The sequence below is a fragment of the Abrus precatorius genome, unplaced genomic scaffold (assembly GCF_003935025.1).
Source record: "Abrus precatorius isolate BTA unplaced genomic scaffold, Abrus_2018 Scaffold2, whole genome shotgun sequence".
Classification (NCBI taxonomy): domain Eukaryota; kingdom Viridiplantae; phylum Streptophyta; class Magnoliopsida; order Fabales; family Fabaceae; genus Abrus; species Abrus precatorius.
Window position 1 is genome coordinate 31,532,728 of NW_020874362.1, and position 25,230 is coordinate 31,557,957.

Here is a 25,230-nt window from a genome sequence, read left to right on the forward strand (position 1 = left end):
ACATCCTATTTGTAATATATTTTTTTATTATTAATAAAAATTATAAAAATTGTGTATTTTATTTTCTTTTCACTTTTAAATTAATAAAAAATAATATTCTCACCAAAAAAAACGTCAACATGTAAGTGTGTAGGATTGTCTTCTACGTAGATTAATAGAACTTTGATTAGGAAAGACAAAATCCTGAAAATTAAAGGGGAATTCAATCAAGTTGAAGTGTGGTTACAAAAACTTTGGCAAGATTTATTACAATTTGAGCAATTAGTCAAGAAATTCAAAGACTAACGCTATTGAGCAATAATGAATTTCTTGACTAACTAAATGTATTACCTATAAAACTAACCGGCCATAGGTCTAATAATCATGTACAAGGAAATAAGTGAGATGTTTCTATTTTTTAAATTAAATTCGACCCATGTGCTGAAATAAATAAACAAATAAATCACTTGTAAATTACTCTATTCTTTTTATAAAAAATAAAATATATTTTTTTAATTTTTATTATATGAAATAAATGATAAATTCAAAATATATTATTTGTTAAATTCTTTTTATATCTTTCTTCTATTAGTATCATTAAATATATAAATTACTAACTCAATCATTTAATATTATGAATATTTTTAAATAAAATTTATATTTATAAAAAAATAACTAATTTAATTACTTTCTTTAGTTTTAATGATTTAGTATTATATTTTTATAAGAGAGTACTAGAAAAAATATTAAATATAATATCATAATATCTTAGAGACCGAATTATATTGAAACAAAAATGAATTATCTATCATGGGAAAAATGTTACAAATTTTCAGCTGACAGCAAGTCTAGCAACTTTTAGTGGCTGAATCAGATATGGTAGCAAATACACCAAACTCATAATGTACCCCCAGTTAATTAAAGCGGGTAAAAAATCTGTCAAAAAATATAATTAGCTATAAAAGTTTCACTTGAAATATTTGGTCGGCACAAAATCCGACAATAATGGGACCGGCCAAATCACCAGCAGCACACCCTGCACGAAGAGAAGACACAACTTAGCCTTGTGAAGGGAAACAGACAAGAATCAGCTTAACACGATTCAATCACCAAAATTCAGCTACACTAAGCAATAATCTTGGAATTCTCTGAATGTGTCTTACCAATCCACTGGCCCAATGATGGACGGAAAAGGGTCGCACCAATCCCTGCTCCTATGGAGGCAAAAATTAGAGATGAAGTACATCTGACTGTAGCAATGAAAATCTTTTGTCCAAGAACTCCAACTTGCTTGGTTTTATCAACATCAACATCCTCATGCTGATCCTTGAACATGGAAGTAAAGAATCGATATAAATCAATGCCTACTTGGACAAGCCATGATGCTGCAACTCCAAGCATGTGTCCTGTACATACAAGATAATCAGCACAACATAGTTGAAGTCAAAAGCTCAGTGAATCTCAATGAACAGTAATTTATGGATTGCTTTGACCTCTGAAAGTTGTTCTGCTCACACAGTAGAAGTAAACCATAGTAGGCATGCTCCTTCCAGCCTTGCGAGTAGCTGATCTAGGGATATCTGTTCAAGAAATCTCAAAAACCAACTGCGTGTGAGGTCACTCGGAGTGCTCAAAATATCAAACCATCTCTCCTACTCGTAAAATATCGATTTTGCTAGTAGTAAATAATAACTGCTTTATGTAAACAAGGGCATCCAATCACTAAAATATGGCTGAAGTTGAAAACAGTTTCAGAGAGAACATACCTTTAAGAAGCTTCCATGCCATTCTTTGTGAAACATAATGCACGGCAATTCTTTCTAAAATCCTTCTAGTGGTCACAACAGTTGTCTGTGATGGCATCCAAGACACGTTTAACATAATAAATACATTTAAAGTTTTAAACCATTATTATACAGAGAAATACAATGAAATATGCATGTTGTTGATGCATGCATAATAGAGTAAAGGTCAACAAATCCAACTAATTTACTAGGTAATTTTAGTAATTACCAAATAAAAGGGAAGCTTATAAAGGAAGCATTGTAACAATTTGTTCTTCCTGAATCAACAAAAACAAGGTCCAGAAGGAATATAGAGTCAAAGGGAAAAGATTGATGTTAAGGAAGTTGGACTTGGAACATTTCAAATGAATATAGTCAATTCTGAAAAGTTGACGAATTCCAAGCAGCATATAAATACGTCTTTCTCAAATGTCAAATATCTAGGGAAATTAACTAGCTTGGTAGCAAAGGCTTACACTGATATGTCAGTTTATCAAATATAATAGAAAATATATCATCCCTTTATAGAAGCTGAAGTTTGTATAGCTTTTGGTAAGGGTACTCCTATAGTAAGTAGATAAGCATATTATTTTTATATATAATCAATGCAAATATAACAGAGGACATTGGAAGCATACAACAATTTTGACCACACCAATCATGTCAAAATTTTATTCCTGGAGATCATTAGATACTGCATATATTATATTAACTAATCAATATCAATTTCAAATGTAGTTTAGAAAAAAGTAAACAGCCACATACTGTACAGGTCTGCATATAATCAACAAGATTAATAGTATTGATGGAGGACAAAGGAGTTATTGTCAATGAGCACTGTTCACACAGCAGAATTAAGGGAATTCACACAGTAGGTTTTTTTATTTTTTTATTTTCTTTGTTCAGGTTACTTTAGATGACCAGGATTAACGGAATTCTACAGGTTAGATTTCTATATACTTGAGAAACAGTTATCACAATAATGCTCAGTTTCCAATATGATTGCATTTTCTTGTATATTACCTGGTTGTTACTTTGACCGGGTTTTTACTTAGACCAGCCCACCCTTTGTTGTATGCCAAAACTAATTGCCCATTATTTTTTCTCCCTATTTCTTGAATGCTAGAATTTCAACCCTAGGGATGTTATCCTACACCAGTTTCATAATCAGAGTTCCTAGGGTTGCCCCATTCTAAGAAATAGTCAAGAAGCAAGATATCAAGAACCTTCATGCAATTGCTGCATAATTTTAGAAGCTATTAGTAGAAATTGGATCAGAAAAAATAAACAGAACTTTATTGAATGAAAACTCCTCGCCTTGCATTGGAACTAGGGTGATTACTGAATCAAGAAGGAAGAAAAAACAGCACAAATCTCTCTTAACTATATAGGATGTTTGAGGTTCCTAACTCTCCCCTCTTAAACTCTACTCCAGAATCTCCTTACTCTTTCAATTTCCCTCCCCCTCTCTCATGTCCTGTTGCTTTCCCTTCTCTAATAAGGTTAGGAAGTTCTACACAGCTGAAATTGACCCAAATTGCATTTCCCTTTGCTCGCCCTTATTTCTTCTGTTCTATGAAGCCCCAATACTCCAAAAATGGTGAAGTATCACTGTCATACAGTCATACCCATATTGATACCTAATACACTTATAAATTATAATATGCCTAGGCATGTATCCAGGGTGTACCCTCCAATTTCTTAATTTTAAATTTTCTAGACTGAGAAGTTAGGGATATGGCTTCGAAACTTTGAACAGGATTAAAAATACACATGGCTCCATCAAGGTTCTATCTTTTCCTCTGTATATCCTCAAAGCTATAGATAGTAGGAAATTATATAGAACCTAGAGTTCTTTTGAATAAAAACTAATGAAGGCTTGTGGCCATTGTGAAATGTACTGGGTTAAAATATGTAACTTTTATGACATGTGTATCGAGGAAAGAACATATTAAGGGCAACAAAAAGATATGCAATCATGGTTTTTTGTCAAGATCAAAATTAATATTTTGTAAATTGAGATCATCATCCACCGATATGGTAATGTATTGATGAGAAATTATCAATTCTTTTTAACAAATATTGTGCATTTATGCTAAAATACTTTTTTTAATTCATGTTAATCTTTCTAGGTCATATATCGTATCTTGAATTTTAATAATTCCCCATATTAGTGTCATAACATACCCATGTTGCATTAAGTATCTGGGCTTCATAGCTTTTAAATACACCTCTTAATTGTCGATCTACTAACACCTAAGTAGAGATTAAGTTGGATCACCTGTGCAGATTCTAAAAGGTGAGTTTAATCAAGAAGACATTCTCTAAGGTTGTCTACAGTCTAGAACAATGAATGTGAAGATGAAGAAAAAGTAAACTCATTTTATGAAGAATGAAGCTGCAGTTGGAATCCCACTAATGGGATATGCAAGATATTAGAGTAAACTGATTTAAAATAATAAGAGCTAGTAAAATGGCAATATGGATCCCTGAAAATGTACATCGCATATAGTTAGCTTGTCTCAGAAAGTTCTAAATAACACAAATTTTCTTCAATAGCAACAGGGCATTGACCAGAAGAAAAGCCATTTTCACAAATCTACATATGCCCGTTATTTTCCCTGTAATTTTGTTGAAAGAAACAATTTTATTCCCAAGGTCATTACCCTACATTGAGTATGACCCAAAAATATGAAAGTATTATAATTGAGTGTAGAGAACGAAAGAAGTTTGAACAAATAGAAGAAACAACTGTCCACCTCAAATAATATGTTATCTATCTGTGTCTGGAATGAAGAGGAGCTATTTATAAATTAGACATGGAGTTCATGAGATAAAAGCTATATATAGCAGCAGAACATCAGCCACTAATACTAATAGCAAATCACACATAAATCATAAATATTGCAAGATACAACTTTTACAGAACCAAGAATATAGACAGAAAAAAACATAAAATATCACCTCACGGATGATTTGCTTCACTGATTTTTTGAAGGGAACAACTAGATCAACATGGTGCTCTTGATTCTCCTCCAGAAAATCCTCATCATCTTCCATTTCCGCACGAGGCTCCAAAAGAGGCAAATAGAACATTAAGAACGACCTTATGGATGTCATTGCAAATGCCCTCAATTCAAAAGCAGAAAGGAGAGGTTTAAGTTCCACATAATACTGCTTGGTACTATATCTTAGAGCGTCATAATTCTGATTCCTTTCAGAACTTTGTACATTAGAAATATAGTCTTCTGATATTGCTACACCAGCATCACAATAGGCAACTGGTGACCTGAAACTAAAATTGCATGACAACTAAATGTAAATATATGCTTATTGCTCCAGGTTAAGCTGAAGTTGGACAGACTAGTCTGCTATTCTACAAAAAAGACTTCTACAAACATCACAGATGTTCATAAATTTTCCTCCTTTCGTTCATAAAAAATGCTAAAAGTGTGTCAATGGTAATTCCTTCAGATATGCTAGTTACTAAATCCCCTTATATGCATATACAATTAAAACATTAAGTAACACAAAAAAAAAAGGTTAAGTACACACACACACCCCAACAATACAACCCATTTATCCACAAATACAACACCAAATTTTCACCAACCAGATAAATTTTTAAAGTAGAATGTATAGTAATCCACAACCATACCCAAATCATCAAAACCAAATCAATCATATTTTGTCAAATTGTGTATCCAACCCTAGATCAACAACAATCAACATATCAAAGCAAACACATCCCTGAAACACTAACAATGTATCCATAGAAAAATGGAGGCAGAGCATACCCAAACACAGCTCTTGAGGCAAAACTAGTCCCTGCAACAAAAGATGCTGTAGCAGCAGTAGCAGCAGAGGCAGAGAAAAAGGCAGAAGAAGACTGAAAGGCGTGAGAAGATGAGTGCAATCCAGAGCTAAGCTTTTGGTTTTTCCTCCATAGATCCAGAAGTATAGCTATTCCTGCCATTGTATGAACTTCCAATGGTTTTAAAGCCTCAGTCACCCTGTTTATGGTGAGTTGAGTTGACAAATTTTACGTGAAAACTTGCCTAAAATTGAAAAAGCAAAAACAATAAATTAGCATATATTGTAGTCAATTCTTGATTTCACACAATGAATAATCCTATTACATAGACAATGTGAAGAAGAATGCAACATCAGCTATGAGATTAGTATTAAAATCTCATACTCATAGATATCATGATTAGCCAATAGCCACGTAGAAGACTTCCTGTTTATTAAAAGAAAAGAGTAAATAACACTCACTCCTCTCAAGGTTTTTCAAAATGACCATCAGCCCCATTATCATTGAAAATTTACACTCCACACCATCCTTTCTGACAAACATAAGCCAAGTTATGAATATGTTGATGCAATATTCTGTTTTAACTGTAGTCGATGTGCTAAAGCATATTTTTTAGTTGGGATGGAAGGAAAAAAAAGAACAGCAATAAGCAAATTACAATCTAACGAACTTAACCCCTATATCATCTACCTAAAAGTGTTGAGGCCAATCCCTACAAAACACACTTAAACACCAACCACCTCTCCAAAATTCTAGCACCCAATATCACAAGGAAATCACATTAATAGTTTCCTTCCCACAATTTGTAGTTGAACTTGACATTCCAATGCCTTGATACAAGATATTTAATCCCAGAAAAGTTAGTATGCATATATATGAAGGATACCCATTTGTTCTACATGGAGGTTGGCCAAGACATCAATGGCTCCAACAAAACAAATTATGCACAAGCTATTCTTCCTATGAAAGAATAAATAAAGAAATGATTACGATTCACATTGTGTTATTTTCTTGGTAACCACTGTAAAACTAGTCAAAACTCATGCATAGATCACTCACAACAGCATCGTGCCAAGGCTAGGTCGTCACCCAAAAGTAACATGTTGTATGGCTCAAATACAGTGTCAAATGCATCGATGTCCAGATGTAGTCTTATATGAATAAAGGTCTTCACATTTGTCAAGACAGATGTAAGTAAAGAAGCTAGTCCAAAAGTGTTTAATTAGGTTTCACTCTTAAGATTTTGGTACTTTAAAAGGCATGTCTTTGGAAGTGGGGGACAGTATGATTTGAAGAAGGATTAACATTATGTGTCTTCAAAAAACTAAATGACTTGAAAAAAAACACTGAAGAGCAAGACACTACATGTTTTAAACTATGGTACACAAGGAAAACGAGAGGAAAGAGTAGAATAGATATCATTATGGACAAAATCTGAAAAAAGAATGTGGTGGACATCAAAAAGTTTTGGGACAAGATATTATCTTTAAAGTTAAGGGTTGCATGGGAAACCATTAATATCATTAGAGCTTATGCCCTATGAGTTTGGAAGTTCTTTTGAAAAGAAAAGTTTTAGGAAGATTTTGAGGAGTCTGTCAAGACATTCCACAAGAAAAAAATTCCTAAGCCAAGAACTAAACAGACATGGCTATGAGGTAAGATAATTTAGAACAACTCATAATAGTTTTGGTTTCAAAGGGCTAAATGAGAAAGACAAGTCTCCAAGTTCAAGTACTTGGAATCGATTTTACAGAATGATGGAGAAATTAATGAAAATGTTACCTATATAATACAAGCTATTTAATTAAAGTAGAAAAAAAACAAGAGTTATTTGTGATTATAAAGTATCTATCAAGCTAAAAGGGAAACTTAAACACACTACTATACGACCAATTATCGTATATGGTAATGAATGTTAGACCTTAAGAAAACAACATGAGAAAAAATTGAAAATGACATAAATAAGAATGTTAAAATGAATAAGTAGTCACATGCAATGATTTTAAAAAATGGTTATGGCGGCGCCATAGTGGGTAACGGTGGTGTTTTTCAACCAAACCACAAAGACCATGGCAAAATATGGCAGTTTTTAGTAACAGTGCCTTGGTAGCCGTTATGCATATGGCAGCTATGGCGGTGATAGCAGTCATGCTGAAAATGACATTTTTCACAAGAAAAATTGGATTGGGCAGCAAACCCAATCTGGTTTACAGAGAAAACCCCCCACAAGCCCAAACCCTAAATCAGGTCACATCTTCGTCTCTCTTCTTCGTGCTTTTACTTCATGCGATTATCGTCTTTTTGCTGCTCCTTTTTGCTTCATCTTTGTATTTATTGCTTGATCTGAGTTCTTCGTCAATTCATCCTCACTCTCACAGTCTCACTCACTCAACCATTGTTTTTCCTCAATATTCGTTAGTCTTCGACAAGTGTTGTTGCTACAGCTCCAATGACCAATGAACGCTACATCTTCGGTGACTGCTACCTCTATCAACAATGACTCAAATTTTTCTAGTAACAATTTTTTTTTTTTCATTTTTCCCTGTCCCTCTTTCAGTTTTCCTTATTTCAGTGTTTCCCTCTCTCACATCTTTATTTTTCTCTTTTTTTCTCAAATAATTTCTCTCTTTATTTCAGCTTTCCTTAACATAGCTGAACAAGAATCTTCATCAAATCTTTCAAGTGCTTCTAATCATTTTGTTTTTCTCTTTTTTTCCTCAAATAATTTCTATCACTTTGTTTTGTTAACTTGACATTTGATGAATGTTTATTTTGTATTGAATTATGTTTTATGCTTTATGTTAATTACTTTCTATTATTTCCTATAACCTATAATATTTTTTATATATTTTATTATATCTTCCATAACTCGCCACGATATCCACCATAACTTTATGGCAGTTTTTTTGACTTTCTATCATGACTTGACATCCGTCATTGATAACATTAGTCACACAAGAAATAATAGGATAAAAAATGATTGTATACGCAAGAATATTAGAATAATACCTATAGTGAAAAAGATGACAGAAGATCATTTAAAGTGGATTAATCACATGCAAAGAAAGCTATTAGAAGCACCAATACACAAAGTGGATGGCATAATTTTTAGTCTAGTAAAAACGGGTAGAAAGCATAGTAGTCAATAGCGCTTATAGCGGCAGCTATCGTGGCAGAGCGGCGCTTTCCCTCGACAGCGACCCTGTAGCGTCACGTGCAGCGACAGTAGCGTTGCGAATCGCAGCAGAAAATTGCAAAAATAGTGGCTGGAGCGGCCGCTATTCCATCCCCTGAAATTTCCAGTTTTGCCCTTTGTTTGTTACCGTTGGGGCCTTTCAAGGGGGGCCAATCTTGGAATTTCACCCCCCTCCCTTTTATTTATAAATCTTCTTCTTCCTTATGCAAAACCCTAGCCTCCGTCAAGTCACCTCTCAACTCTCTCCACAGCTCTTCAATAAGCTCTCCTCTGTTCTCTATTTTTCCACATCTGAAGTGTAGCTTTCATCTCCGATGAGGCTTCTACCAAAGAAGGGACATTTTCCGGTCATTTTCTTCGTCTCTGATGAGCCTCTAAGGTGACCCATATTATTTTCAGTCATTTTCTTCATCTCTTGTCATCTTCTTCAAGGTCAACACAACTTTTGACATTACTCAAATACTTTCCGATTATCTTCTCCAACTCAGGCAAACTTTCCGATGACTGAACAATTGTTTTTTCCTATAATTTTCTCTGTGTTTTTTTCTTTTCTGTTTTGATTCTTCTATTATATTCTATTGAAAATTTCAAAGCTTAAAGTAGAAGTAATGGCTGCTCCTCCCAATTAATCACAGGGAACCGGCTCTGTTTCGATTTTATCCTATGCATTAGTGAAGCCCTGGGAAATAATTTGGATATAGGTTGGCAATGGAATAGTTTGAAAGACATAAATAATAAAAAGTCTATTACTTGTGACTTTTGTGGAAAAACAACTATAGACGGTATTACCCGAGCAAAGAGGCACCAGATGGGAGTGAAGGGAGATGTTGATAGGTGTCCAATGATTCCCAAATAAATAAAAGAAACACTAATAGCAGCTCATGAGAAGAAGAAAATTGAAAAAGAGACATATTTACTTTAGCATGATGAAGATGATGATGAGAAAGAAGAGGTGCAAGAAATTCAAAATATTCATAGTGAAAAAAGACCTGCAACCTCAAGTGTTGCATCAACTTATGTTAGTGGTTGTACTGCAACCAAAAAAGGAAAAAATGTCAAGGGCCCATTGGATTTATTGTGGTTAAAGAGTCCAGAAACAAGCATCAAACATGTTTAGGTCCCCCACTAATCCTAATTCTGTTGTGTCTTTGAGTAATTTGCTGCTTATTCCTTCTTTGTCTAAAAATTTACTTAGTGTCAGTAAATTTGCAAAAGATAACTCATGTTTCTTTGAGTTTCATCCCAATGATTGTTCCATCAAACAACAGGATTCGAATGAAGTCTTGCTGTATGGCACTGTGGGAAGAGATGGTCTCTACAGATTCTTCCCTAAGCTAGCCACAAGATGCTTCTCACATGAAAATCATCAAAAATCTCAAAACTTTTCTAATTCTTGTAGTAAAAAGGCTGGTAAACATTGTAATCTAGTCTTTCCTAGCAATATGTCTTGTAATTCAAATACTAGTACTTGTAATTTGGGTAATCCTTGTAATATGGTTGATACTAGTAGCTTTATGCTTTGGCATAATAGGCTAAGACATCCTCATTACAAAGCTCTTGTACAAGTTCTAAATCATTGTAAAATACCCATATCAAAATCAATAAAATCAGATTTTTGAAATTCATGTGTTATTGCAAAATCTCATAAGCTTCCTTCTACTACTTCCCTTTTTACTTACTCTAATCCTTTAGAACTTGTTTTCTGTGATTTGTGGGGCCCTAGTTCTGTTGAGTCCAGCTGTGGTTATAGGTATTTCCTAACCTGTGTGGATGCTTGTACCAGAGTAGTCAATAGCGGCGGAGCAGGGCAGAGTGGCCCTTTCCCGCGATGGCGTCCCTGTCGCGTTTCACAGTAGCGGTTGTCGCGCCGCGAATAGTGGCAGAAAATGCCGAAAATAGCGGCTAGAGCGGCCGCTATCCCATCCTCCCACGTTTCCGTTTTTGCCCCTCGTCTTTTACCGTTGGGGCCCTTTAAGGGGGGCAATCTTGAAATTTTGACCCCCCTTATATTTCTGAATCTTCTTCTTCAACCCTAGCCTCCGTATTCTCTCCTCTCTCCTCTCTTCTCTCTTCTGTTCTCTCTCCTCTCTTCTTTGTTTTCCGATTATTTGAGTGTTCTCTGTACTCTGTTTTTCTGGCGAAGTTTCTACTTTGATTTTCTGGTCATCTTCTTCATCTCCAGCGAGCTTCTAAGGTGACCCAAATTATTTTGAGTCATTTTCTTCATGTCTTGTCATCTTCTTCCAGGTCAGCACAACTTCTGACATCATTGAAATACTTTCCGGTCATCTTCTCCAACTCTGGCAGACTTCCGGCGAATTTTCCGGTGACTGAAAAAAAAAATTCTATATTTTTCTTTGTTTTTTTTCTCTTCTCAGATTTGATTCTTCTATTATTTTCTGTTCGAAATTTCAAGCTTAAAAGAAGTAATGGCTACTCCCAATCAGTCACAAGGAACCAGCTCTGTTTCGATTTCATCCTGTGCATTAGTGAAGCCTTCAGGAAATAATTTGGATATAGGTTGACAATGGAATAGTTTGAAAGACATAAATAATAAAAAGGTCTGTTACTTGTGACTTTTGTGAAAAAACGACTACAGGCAGTATTACCCGAGCAAGGAGGCACCAGATGGGAGTGAAGGGAGATGTTGATAAGTGTCCAAAGATTTCCAAAGAAATAAAAGAAACACTAACAACAACTCATGAGAAGAAGAGAATTGAAAAAAAGGTATATTTACTTCAGCATGATGAAGATGATGAGCAGGAAGAAGAGGTGCAAGAAATTCAAAATATTCGTAGTGGAAAATGACCTGCAACCTCAAGTGTTGCATCAGCTTATGTTAGTGGTTGTAATGCCACCAAAAAAGAAAAAAATGTCAAGGGCCCATTGGATTTATTGTGGTTAAAGAGTCCAGAAACAAGCATCAAATTAGCAAAATCAAAAAGACAAACAAGTATAAATGATGCTTGTGTCAAAGAGGCAAGAGCAAGAACAATTCAATACATAGAGCGATTCCTTTGTAGGAATGGAATTGCTTTCAACGTTGTGGGCTCAAAAATTTTCAAATTAATGGTTGAAGCTATTGGAAACTATGGTCCACATCTAAAGCCTCCTAGTTATCATGAGTGTACAGTTCCTCTTCTTAAAAAGGAGTTAGTATACAAAAGAAATGTTGAAAAGTCGTGAAAAAGAAAGAGAAAAATGTGGATGTTCAATTATGTCAAATGCGTGGACGGATAAAAAAAATAGAACATTGATCAATTTCTTAGTAAATTGTCCAACTGGTTCTATGTTTGTAAAGAGCATTGATGCATCTACTTATATAAAAACCGGAGAAAAGTTGTTTGAACTCTTGGATAGCTTTGTTGAAGAGATTGGAGAAAAAAATGTTGTGCAAGTAGTTACTGATAATGAAAGTAATTATGTATTAGCCGGTAAGAATTATTCTTAACTATCTCTATTAATATCAGTTTCTAATTATTTTATTAGTTTCTAATTTTAGACTATGCAATTTAATTTTAGGTAAGTTGTTGCAAGCTAAAAGACCACATTTGTTTTGGACTCCATGCGCTGCACACTGTATTGACTTGATATTAGAAGACATTGGAAAAATACCTAGAGTCAAGAGAGCAATCCAAAGGAGAGTTACTCTTGTGGGTTTTATTTATAATCATTCATTGACTTTGAACATTATGAGGAGGTTCACAAATAAAGCTGAATTGGTTAGATATGAAGTGACAAAGTTTGCCACAACATTCCTCATATTGCAAAGGTTGCATAATCAAAAAAATAACCTTAGAAAAATGTTCACTTCCGATGAGTGGTTAAAGTCCAAAACAGCCAAAGAAGCTAAAGGAAAAAAGGCAACAGACACTGTGCTTTTGCCTTCTTTTTGGAATGATGTGGTTTTCAGTCTTAAGGCTATGGGGCCACTTGTGCAAGTTTTGAGACTTGTTGATAATGAAAGAAAGCTTGCAATGAGTTATAAATATGAGGCAATTGATAGAGCTAAAGAAAGCATTCAAAGAAAACGTAGACAAATATAAGGAGATTTTTGCTATAATTGATAGAAGATGGGAGTGTCAACTTCATCATCCATTACATGTTGCAGGTTATTATCTGAATCCTCAATTTTTTTATAGCAATAAACAAATTGAAAATGATCCTGAAGTTGTGGAGAGCTTGTATAAATGTATTGAAAAGTTATGTACAAGTGAAGATGATATAGACAATGCTACAGTTCAATTGTCAACATATAGAAGAGCTGACGGTCTCTTTGGTTTAAGTGGAGCAAAAGGACAAAGGGCTACAATGGCTCATGGTAAGAGATTTGTTTAATTTTTTTATTGTAATATAATTATGTAGATATAACACAAAAGGTTAATAAGTTGATGCATAACTTGCAGCTGAATGGTGGAAGAATTATGGAGTACGTACACCACATTTACAAAACATTGTTATTAGAGTGTTGAGTTTGACTTGTAGTTCATCTGGATGTGAACGAAATTGGAGTACTTTTGAGCACGTAAGTAAATGTCAAGTAACTTCAATTTAAAGTTCTTATATTAAAAGTGCAAATCTAATATATATTTTTTATGGTAAAATAGATTTATTCTAAAAAGAGAAGCAGACTTGAGCATCAAAGGTTACAAGAATTGAGTTTCATTAAATATAACCAAGCTCTTAATGAACGTTTTGAGTGTTCTGACGTGATGGATCCTATTATCTTAAAGGATGTTGATGATAGTAATGATTGGTTGCTAGAAGGAATAGCTGGAGATGATGAAGATGCTGTAGATGAATTAGTGTTTGATGATGATAACTTGACTTGGGGAGCTGTTGCTAATGCAATTGGGGGCTAGTGAGCCTATAACCTACACTAGGCAACAAGTGAGATCAAAATTCAAGACAACTACAATTGCTTCTTCATCTAAATCTAAGGAAAAGGGGAAAGAAATTGTGCAAGAAGAAGAAGAATGTGATGAGGAAGACTCTGAAGAAGAGGAGGAGGAAGTTCTCTACAAAAGTAGTGATGAAAGTGAAAATAAAGAAAACATGGCAAATCTTGGAGATGAAGATGATGATAATTATTAAAATATTTGTATTTGAATTAAACACTTAGTATTTTTAAACATCTAAGCATTAGAGACTTAAATTTAGTTAGTTAAATTTATTTTTATATTTTGTTGTTACTTGTTATTGACATCTAAGCCTATATATGTGTGTGGAATTTAATTTATAAGTATATTTATAATACCTAAAATAGCGGTCATCCCGCTATCCGCTATGCCGCTATAGCGTTTTTGAGGTCGGCCGCTCCGTGCCGCTATCCGGGATTGACTACTATGGCTTGTACTAGATATAAATGGATTTATATGTTGCAGACAAAATCAGATGCATTTGTCATATTTAAAGAGTTCAAACTGATGGCAGAAAAGCAGTTTGCTTGTCCACTCAAATCTGTTCAAACAGATTGGAGAGGAGAATTTAGAGTTTTCACTTCTTATTTGAAGGAACATGGTGTTATACACAGGGTAACCTGTCCCTATACTCACCATCAAAATGGAAGTGTTGAAAGAAAACATAGAACTGTTATTGAGCTTGGGTTAGCTATGCTACACAAAGCCTCTCTACCACAGAAATTTTGGGATCATTCATTCCTGGCAGCAGTCTATCTCTTAAACAGACTTCCTACTTCAGCGTTGCAGTTTCAGATTCCTTATAAAGTGCTGTATAAATCAGATCCTGACTATAAGTTCCTTAGAGTTTTTGGGTGTTCATGTTTTCCACTCTTAAGGCCCTACAATCAACATAAACTTCAGCCTAGGTCTGAAGAATGTGTTTTCCTTGGCTATTCATCTAATCACAAGGGTTACAAGTGTCTTAATAAAGATGGGCTCATCTTTATCTCTAAAGATGTTATTTTCAATGAGTATTTCTTTCCCTATACCAAGCTGTTTTCTCAGGAAAAGTCAGACTCCAGTTTATCCCTCTCATCTCATATTCCTTTGGTGAAGTTACAATCAAGTGTGGTTCAGCCTAACTCTACAAATGCTACATCAAATTATGAACCTCCAGGATTTGTCACCAATCCTCATCCTAATACTACTACTATATCTCACTCAAATTCTTCTTCAAATTCTAATTCCAATACTGTAGTCTCTTATCCTCAAAGCCAATTACATTCTGATCAAGCTGCTAGTATACCTGCAGCAGTATCTGGTTCTCAAGTCCATTAAATTCTGATCAAGCTGATATTGTACCTGCTGGTGATTCTCAGGGTGGTTCTAATCCAACTCTTCTAACACAAATCACACTAGTTCTGGTTTTATTCAAGAATCAGCTACTGAGCATCAGGTTCAATACCCTACTGCTTCTATCCATCCACAAAATATTCATCCCATGACCACTCGTGCTAAAGCAGGTATTGTCAAGCCTAGGCTAAATCCTACTTTACTTTTAACTCATGTTCAAAGTTTACCTAAAACAGTCAAAACAGCACTTAAAGATCCTAAATGGGCAGCAGCTATGGAGGATGAGATGAGAGCTCTTTCCAAAAATCAAACTTGGGAGTCTTACAACCTTACCCACTAACAGAACAGCTATTGGCTGTAGATGGGTTTTCAGGGTAAAAGAAAATCCTGATGGGACCATAAACAAGTATAAAGCAAGGTTAGTTGCTAAAGGTTTTCCATCAACGACCCGGGTTTGATTTTTCTGAGACATTTTCTCCAGTCATTAAACCTGTGACAATCCGGATTATTCTCACCTTAGCCTTGTCTCATAAGTGGGATATCAAGCAACCAGATGTAAATAATGCATTTCTGAGTGGTGATCTTGAAGATGAAAACAACCTCCAGGTTTTGAAAATGAAAACAAACACCTAGTGTGTAAGCTGAACAAAGCTTTATATGGGCTTAAACAAGCTCCAAGAGCTTGGTTTGAGAAGCTTACTGCTTCTCTAAAAATTCTGGGATTTGTTCCTAGTAGGTGTGAATCGTGTGATGCTTCTCTATTCATTTTCTCTCATTTTGGAAAAGTTATCTATGCTTTAGTTTATGTGGATGATTTAATCATCACAAGCAGTTGTAGTTCTCTAATTCAGCAACTGATTAAGAAACTGAATGTTCTCACTAAAGCTTCTTGGAGACTTGGATTATTTTTTGGGAATTGAAGTAAAACACTGTCCTAATGGCTCTTTACTTCTTACTCAAAGTAAGTACATCAATGATTTGTGGATAAAAGTCAAAATGGACGATGCTAAACCTATTTCCAGTCCTATGGTTGGAGGTCTTAAACTGTCAAAAGAAGGGCCTAATCTCTTTCAAGATCCTACTTTGTACAGATCTGTAGTAGGTTCTCTACAGTATGCTTGTCTAACAAGACCTGAAATCAATTTTTCTGTTTATAAGGTCAGTCAGTTCATGCAGCAGCCCTTAGATGAGCATTGGAAAGCTGTCAAGCGTATATTAAGATACCTAAAGGGAAGTATCACTCATGGCCTTCATCTTAAACCAGCCAAAATTGATTCTCCTCTGAAAATTCTAACATTCTGTGATGCAGATTGGGCTGCTGACCCTGATGATAGGAGATCCACTTCTGGGGTTTCTCTGTTTTTAGGTCCAAATCTTATCAGTTGGTGGTCTAAAAAGCAGATTCTAGTGGCTAGATCTAGTACAGAAGCAGAGTATCGCAGCTTAGCTCAGGCCACTTGTGAAGTATTATGGATTCAGTCCCTACTCAAGGAGTTACATTTCTCCTTTGATGTACCTTTGATTTTCTGTGACAATCAAAGTGTAGTTGCACTAGCTCATAATCCAGTCCTTCATGCTAGGTCCAAGCATATGGAACTGGATATCTTCTTTATAAGGGAAAAGGTCCTAACTAAGAAACTTTTAGTATCTCACATTCCAGCCCAGGAACAGCTTGCTGACATTCTCACAAAGCCTTTATCTCCTGCTAGATTTCAAGTGCTCAAAGACAAACTCAATGTTGTTGACTCTGCTAGACTTCGTCAACCTCCTTGAGTTTGAAGGGGGAGTATTAGGGAAAAGAATAAAGCTACTCTTTTATTCTTTATGTATTTATTAGTTTTGTATAGTTTCTGTGCTTAGTTGTGCTTTATGCCAGCTGTATGTTAGTTATTTAAAGCTGTTTAACAGCTTGTAAGTTTGTTTTCTGTTAATTAGTCTCTGAAATAGAAATTAGTTTCATTTTGTTATAGATGCTGCTCATAACAGCTCTATACAAGTGAGGAGTCCTCACTACTGTAGTTTTAAGTCTTTTCATTTTGTTCAGAATTCAATAATAGAAATTTCTCTTCATGTTTTCTCTGAGTTTTCAATCTCAGTCTCAAACCTTCATTTTCAATTTTATAATACTTAAATACTTCAATCTTCCTTTAAAGGACATTTAATTGACATTTGACACTAAAGAAGAACCCAAAAAAAACTTATGACGAGCTATTTTCAAAGTATGTATGGAATGAACGAGATACAGAAATCTCAACCTGATATCTGCAGCCACCCCTCAATTATGGCCTATATTATACTTGAACGTGTCCAATTTTTTTTCCAGAGCATCAATATCACAACAAAACCCTTGTGTTGTTTTTTCCACACTATAAAGTATACTCTTGAAGAAAAACTAATAGTACCCTCTAGAAGAAATGCCATTACCCTAAAATGGCCATGTATAATTAGTTTAGTAGTGAAGCTACTCCCGATTCAGCCAAAAAGTTCACATTTTCTAGGATGAGAATGTAGGACCAGACCACATGAATCGAGGAGGATAGAATTGTTTGAAGCTGGACTATTATCAACTGAGTAGCTATAGATGACTCTAACCACTTGAGATTGTGTTACCAAAATGCTTAGCATAATGGATATATTTTTAAGAAACTGAATTGTAAGCATGTCATGTTCGCAACCACTTTCAGTTTTCCTCTCACTTGAGATTGCTTCATTTACCACCACTCTACCTAGATAGTTACTTCAACACAATAATTAAATATCTGCTCAATTTAATCAGGACTAAATATTAAAAATACATTATCAGTAAAAACTGAAAAACATGCCCATGTGGAGTACCTGTTTTCTCCCTCGAAACAGAAACCAAGCAATTATCTGTAGATCTAGATACTGACTAGGAACTCAACCATTTGAATTTAGGTATATTAGTGGCAAAAGCTGAGGGTGGGGGAAGACAAAAAGGAGCAACAGACAATCCAAAATGCAGAGAGGGAAGTTGATTACCCAATACCAAGAAACGAAAACTCCAGTAGCAATAGCAAAGCGAAAGTCCAAGGGAAGTTTGCTCTGATCTGCAGAAACTTGAAGCTTTTCTGAACCTGATCTGACAGATCTGGCACATCAGAAACCCCAAAATGAAAACATGGTATCATGTCAGATTCAACCAAATTTAGCAAAGAATCAAAATGGATAATACAACCAGGCAAAAGAATTTTAGAAAAACTGATCTAAGATTAAATGCTCACTGCTAAGCAATATGAAGAGGAGTGAAGTACCCAACACTGTACAACTGATATGGGATTTGAATAGAAGAACAAAACAACGAAAAAGTGATTCGGAGAGATCAGCGATTAGTGAGAAACTGATATGCAATTTGAAAAGTGGAGTGAAATATGCCACCTATGGAATGCAATTCAGATTGAAAAGTGAATGATGGAAACATGAATCGAAACTACTAGTCTGGCTCAGGACTTTGATTCATTGAAATCAGAAGAGAATAGGATTATGATTAGGGGTCAAAAGAGAATCAAAACAGGGGAATAAGGTTTAGGGGCTTGGATTCTGGTTCAGGGCTTTGATTAGGGTTTGTGATTGGAAAATAGGTTAGGGTTTGGATTATTCCAGCCATTAAACTAGAACTCCAAAAACAGGTCTTGGTTCTATAATTAAAGTTCAAACCATAAATCAGGTTGGTTCATAAACTGGTTTAAACAATTCGGTTATTTAAGGACTGGGTCCCATTGGTTTTAGTTTGGTCTGGGCCTACTGGATTATTTGCCTAGTTACACCATCAAACACTAACACATTACTTGTTCATAAGTTTCAAATTATATAGGCCAACAACTCTCAATTGACCATTACAGTAGTCCGCTGCTCCAGATATCCTTCCAGCTAGACTTCATTAGATCCAAAATAATAATTATCCTAGAGTATGAAATTAGAGACATTCAATTTGAGGTTTTTTCATTTTTTAAAGTAGACATGTATTGGATATATGTTAATCTGTATCCCTCACTCATCTTATATTCTTCCCCTTTATGCGCTTTATGCTTTTCTCACAAATCACAATCATTAATATGCTTCTTAGATTAAGAGATTTTGTTTTTAAGAGAGAGAAAGAAATGACAATTCCATTACAAAATATCTTACATTACAAAACTAAAGTAGAAAAATGTGGGGTATGTGTTTTATTACCAAATTAAATTTCTCTAAAGTAAGAAGTAGACTTCAAAAAGAAAATATTGAATAATAATCATGGATTGAAAGAGAAATGAGCAAAGTATTTTCATCTACTGCTCTGTAATCATAGAATTTGCTTAGATGAGGCAGCAGCACACCATACAGGAATAACTATAAATCTATGAACATCTTTCAAGATTCAATGCCCTAAATACTCAGTACAAATATTTCTCTGCCCTCCGGGCAATTTCATAGTTAAGTGCAAAGAGAAAGCATCAGTGAATGAATTTGTCAACATGTGAACTTACCTGAAGTTCAGAGATCAAGTGTAAAACCATCATATGCAGTATCTTTGCACTTGCATTTCAGTTTACAAAACCAGATTCCAATAGAAATAATACAGCACATGTATATCCAAATGAATGTAACAAATCTAGAGACAAACAGGTAGACTTGCCAATACCAAAACCAAACTGCAGTTTCATAACAAGCAAAAAGTATCTTTGTAAAATCTAATAGGCAGGCTTACTTATTAATGCAACTACAAAAACAAAATCAGACAAGTAACTACTAATGCACAACATCTATAGATGCAAGTGCAACCAATACACATTTGATAAAGTTGATGAACTCATAAGGTCAGGAAGGAAACATTGCCTATCTGCTGCTATCACTAAAGTACAGCAATTTCTTATACTTCAATCTCATTTAATTTTCAAATTTGAAATAGTAAATGGGTTTATTGCATATCAAAGTTGGGGTTTATATTGTGGGTAGAATTAAGGGGTGGAAAAAACATTGGGTGTATATGTGAGGGTAAGTAGGACTTGCAGGCATAAGAAAGGATTAGAGGACTAAATTGGTGGTTAGTATAGAGCTAGGAACAGTGACTTGATTTCACGGGATTAAGGGAAAACTCAAGCTAGGGATTTGATGGGTTAAGAATGAAAATAAGCTAGGCATCACACCCACATTAGGGGTTAACAGCTAAATTTATCTTTTGTTTGAAAGAGGAACTGCAAAACACAAGGTTTGAATCGATTTTTATCACTATGGATTAGGAAATAGGGATCAAGGCTTGCAAACAGATCTATAGTTTAGGAAACACTAATTCATACACCATTTTGACAAAAGCTTATACACACACACACACATTCAAATTCTTCATAGTGGGACAATCTCAGTTCAAAAATGCATATAAAAACGAACATTTCATGCACTCTATTGCCTAATGTCTATGTGCTGTTCACAGTGCCTCAAAAACCTTTCACTCTATTGCCACAGTGCACACAAACACAACCCTTGTGTTGGCTAGGGTTCCATATAAATTAATATTGTACCTCTTTTGATGAAAAGGATTCTTTAACAAAATTATTATAACAAAGGACTAAATTGTAAATTTAATTTTTGGAGAATATTTCATGGAGTACTGGTGCACCAAAGAATACAAAAATATATTTTACATTTATTTGAATAAAAAAATAAAAGACGCAAAAGATAGTCCATAAGTTTAAAAATAAAAATTTGAATCAATTAATATAATAATAACTGAATTTTTCAATAAAATATTAATTTAGAATTATTGGAAATAAATTTGTTGTGCATTGCAGATTGACTTCTCTGTTTCTTCAATCAAGTGATTGTTTGGGTTTTAAGTACATTATATATGAAGTTTGGAAACATTGATGCTCTTGCTCATTTTAGAGTTTAGACATACATGGATAAAAAAAAACTTTTCAAAACATTTGAAAAATACAATTTAGACAAAACAAAAGCAAAGTACAAGTAAAATAAAAGATATCCTCTAAGTTAGCAAAAAGAAAAATACATGAGGATTTGAAGGGGAAGAAAAGCAGCAAAGCTGCCTAATCACTATGCATATCTGAAATGGAAGCACTGTTGAAACAGTAATCTTAACTAGAGGTGGTATCAACTTATAAGAAAATACGTGTAAAGCGACACAACAAACAGGGGGGAGAGGGGTCAGAGGTGATATTCACTTCAAAGATCCCTGCAATAATAATTAATAAACTTACAAGCAAGAACTGATCATTTGGATCTACTTTATGTTTAAACCATTTTTTATTAGACTAAAATGTCACCTGCACATAATTCAGATACAAAAGGTATTATGGATGCAGTAACTCAGATTCGGGAGTATTACACATGATAAAATAATGTAGAATGAACTGGTCAATTCAACCAAAAAAATGGGAAAAATGGTTAGGGGTGGGAGTTAGAGAAAACTAATGAAAAACTAGTGATAAAAAATTAATTTGAACGGATAGTTTACTCAAATCATTCATAGTCATACATTGACAAATTAAGTTGCTAGCAGAACACAGTTCACTGCTAATAGTTTTCAAATTGCCCTACATTATATTAAACATTCAAAATATTATCTATCGTAAATGTTAAAAGAATTTTTTACGATTGTGAATGTACAAACAAGACAATGCTTGTAGGATTCTTAAAGTCTACTATTTTTCATTTTACACACTTTCTTAGCCATAGAAGCACGAGAAGAAATCACAGCTGGAGCTATCAATTTTATCTAGCATTTTTTTGTGTAGAAAGTCCTAGAGTTTGAAGCTTGTAGGTAACTGGAAGACAAAGCTCCTTTCTCTATTTAATTGTCCAAGTTGGGGATTCTACCTTGAGAAAGGTATGAGACGGTTTCAAGCTCATCTGATTCTCAAGCAACACCAGTATTTTCTTCCTACTCTTCATCATTCCCTCCATTCACATCTTGCTTAGTAAGTTCAGAGCTGGTGCTAGGCTCCTTCAAGAACATATTAACACCTAACTATAGAGTTTCTTTGGTGCTCTTCTCCATTTTGAATGTGCTGCTGAAGTGATTCTTTCATATTTGCAAAGTTCTTCTCAAAGGAACAAAATGCACGCTAGGAAATGACACCGTGCATTCCATTATTCAGAAGCAAGATTTGTAAAAAAAAGTTATATATTTTGACACTCACGATTTGGGTGTAAAGTGGGTAGAGAGAAGAGAGAGATAACATAAAGGAGAAGATAGAAAATAAATGTAAGAAAAATTGGGTGTAAAAATACTAGTGACCGAGCAGAACTTTCATCAAACAAATGGTGTCCATACGGATTTTTGTCACCTCTTATTGGAAAATTTTAAACTTGCCAAACTGGGTCATTTGTCTGGACAAAACTAAGTTTATTTGATCTGGATCAGGTTCATATACAACATCAACCTTTTAGCACCTAGCTCTGTTGTTGGTCTGACACTAATAGACACCAACATTAATTTTTATTCTCTTCCAAGAGATCCTATCATATTGTAACTGATGAATAAACAATTAATTAAGTTAATTGAAAATCACTAAATTTGGAGAGAAATGAGCATTAGTATTAGGGTTCCTGAAAACAATGAAATGAGCTGGGAGTGTGAGTGTACCTACCTGGGGACGAGCGTGACTTTGGAAGGGAGGTTTCAAGGTTCCCCTATGACCCAGACAAAATTAAGATTTGGGATTTGTGATTTACTGTGACAGACGCTATGCAATTTGTGATTCTCTACTGCATTGCACGATTCTAGGAATGTTATCATTAATTAAAATAAAATTTTAAAACATACTTTAATATTTTTATATCTTATAAATTTAAAATAAATAAATAATTTAAATACTAATAAATAAAATAGTTAATATAATAAAATTATGAGACTTAATAAATAAAATAATACTTTTAAAAAACTCTCATCTAAAATAAAATGCATATTTATTATATTAAAATTGAATTTATAAAAATATAAATCATTTTATGACAAAATTTTCACACTGAAATATGTACCTTATATTTTAAATTGTAATATTTAATCTGAATTTTATCTATAAAAGAATTATTTTTAAAGTTTTTTTTTAAAATTATTTTGAAGAGTAAATTATATTTAAACTTTTTTTCTTTTTTCTACATCATTGTCTTTCTCGATAATAAATGAAAGATAATTTTTTTTTTCATCTTTAGTCATATCTTTATCAAACTTTTTGAACTCATTTAGTAACTTTATTCTTTTATATTTCTTTAAAAGGGTTAGGCTTTGCATTCTTTTCTTTGGCCTTAAAAAATTATAGTCATTACTGTGTACTTCCACTACTCTATCTCAATCTGAATAATTTTTCAATAAATATTTATAACAGTTTAAAAAAAAATAAGTAGTAAAACGAATCAAACTTCTCTCATAAGTTACAATAAAGTTAAGCTTTTATATATTTTAGAAGTTATTTAACTTCTTTAAAACTTGAGAAAATTAATTAATTTTAACTTATGAAATGAATTTATATTTTTTTCTTATAAAATCTTATTCTTAACTACTGGTACCTTTAGGCTCAACTACCTGTTTTGGTCTAATATTTTTTCAAGTTTGTTCTCCTTACTTTAATACTTAAGGAACGTCTGTAAAATTCATCTTTCGCCACTAATACACTCATTTTCTGCCACCAATACTCCTTGGATGTGACTTGTAGAACTCAAAGGAAGGTTTCCCCTTTGCTATTTCTCCTCCCGGTGCCATTGGACTCAACTTGCGATTTTGGTCTCCCATTAACGTAAGCAAAATTTATTTTTTGCTAACGAAACTCTTTGAAAGTGACTTGTAACGCTTAAGAAATGTGTGCAAAACTCATCTTCCACCACCAAAACTCCTTGGATGTGATTTGTAAGACTCAAAGAAAGGCTTCTCCTTTGCTTTTCCTCCTCCTAGTACCACTAGGCTCAACTTGCGATTTTAGTCTCCCATTTTTTCAAATTTGTCTTCTTTTGCTTAGCATTTAAGGAACGTAAGCAAACTTATTTTCCACTACTAAAACTCCTTAAAGGTGATTCATATGACTCAAAGGAAGACTTCTCCTTTGTTTTTCCTCCTCCTAGTACCATTGGGCTCAACTTGCGATTTTGGTCTCCCATTTTTCTAAGTTTGTCTTCTTTTACTTAGCACTTAAGGAACGTAAGCAAAACTTATTTTTCGCTAAGGAAATTCTTTGAAAGTGGCTCGTAGGACTCAAATGAAAGCTTCTCTTTCGCTTTTTCTCCTCTCGATGCCTTTGGGCTTAACTTCTGATTTTGGTCTTCCATTTTCCCAAGTTTGTCCCTTTTTGCTTGGCACTTAAGGAACGTATGCAAAACTCATCTTCCGCCACCAAAACTCCTTGGATGTGATTCGTAAGACTCAAAGAAAGGCTTCTCCTTTACTTTTTCTCCTCCTAGTACCGTTGGGCTTAACTTGCGATTTTGGTCTCTCATTTTTTCAAGTTTGTCCTCTTTTGCTTAGTGCTTAAGGAATGTGAGCAAAACTTATTTTTCACCAACAAAACTTTTTGAAAGTGACTCGTAAGACTCAAAGAAAGGCTTCCCTTCCTTTTTCTCCTTCTGATGCCTCTAGACTCAATTTCTGATTTTAGTCTTCCATTTTCTCAAGTTTGTCCCCTTTTGCTTAGCGCTTAAGGAACGTCTGCAAAACTCATCTTCTGCCACCAAAACTCCTTGAAAGAGACTCGTAGGGCTCAAAGGAAGGCTTCCCTTCCACTTTTTCTCCTCCCTGTGGCTTTGGGCTCAACTTGCAATATTGGTCTCCCATTTTTCCAAGTTTGTCCCCCTTTACTTAGTGCTTAAGGAACGTGTACAAAACTTATCTTTCACCACCAAAACTCCATTAGAAGTAACTCGTATGACTCAAAGGAAGGTTTTTCCCTCTGTTCTTTTCTCCTCTCAGTGCCATTAGGCTTAACTTGCGGTATTAGTTTTCCATTTTTCCAATTTTGTCCTCTTTTTCTTAGCGTTTAAGGAACGTGGCCAAACTCATTTTCTGCCACCAAAACTTCTTGGAAGTGACTCATAGGACTTCAAGGAAGACTTCCCTTCCACTTTTTCTCTTCTTGGTGCCTTAAGGCTCAACTACCGATTTTGGTCTCCCATTTTTTCATGTTTGTCTCCCATTGTTTAGCATTTAAGAAACATGTGCAAAACTCATCTTCTGCCACCAAAACTCCTTAGATATGACTC

General features: G+C 34.3%; 2 protein-coding genes and 1 non-coding gene across 7 annotated transcripts in view; all 3 read right to left on the reverse strand.

The window, feature by feature from the left end:
* LOC113860088 (pentatricopeptide repeat-containing protein At2g01860) overlaps positions 1–19,530 on the reverse strand; it is a 30,693-nt gene extending 11,163 nt beyond the window's left edge. The window contains exon 1 of the mRNA XM_027492718.1: positions 19,512–19,530. The gene's annotated coding sequence lies outside the window, so the exon portion shown is untranslated. The remainder of the gene's footprint in view (positions 1–19,511) is intronic.
* On the reverse strand, positions 760–22,756 carry LOC113860092. 5 transcript variants are annotated; one of them, XM_027492733.1, is made up of 8 exons: positions 22,628–22,756; positions 18,028–18,136; positions 5,561–5,821; positions 4,728–5,058; positions 1,746–1,830; positions 1,473–1,559; positions 1,143–1,385; positions 760–1,015 (listed from the first exon to the last, which is right to left on the reverse strand). In XM_027492733.1, exons 3-8 carry the CDS (start codon positions 5,737–5,739, stop codon positions 936–938), a joined length of 1,005 nt encoding a protein of 334 aa, XP_027348534.1. In that variant the 5' UTR covers positions 5,740–5,821; positions 18,028–18,136; positions 22,628–22,756; the 3' UTR covers positions 760–935. The 5 variants fall into 5 exon arrangements, with proteins under 5 accessions (XP_027348534.1, XP_027348532.1, XP_027348531.1 ...); XM_027492731.1 differs by having other exon boundaries at positions 22,632–22,748; XM_027492730.1 differs by lacking the exon at positions 18,028–18,136 and having other exon boundaries at positions 22,632–22,748.
* On the reverse strand, positions 19,475–19,538 carry LOC113860454. Its single transcript, XR_003503905.1, has one exon. It is a non-coding gene; the product is annotated as a small nucleolar RNA snoR101 (small nucleolar RNA).
* Positions 22,757–25,230: the final 2,474 nt, after the last annotated feature.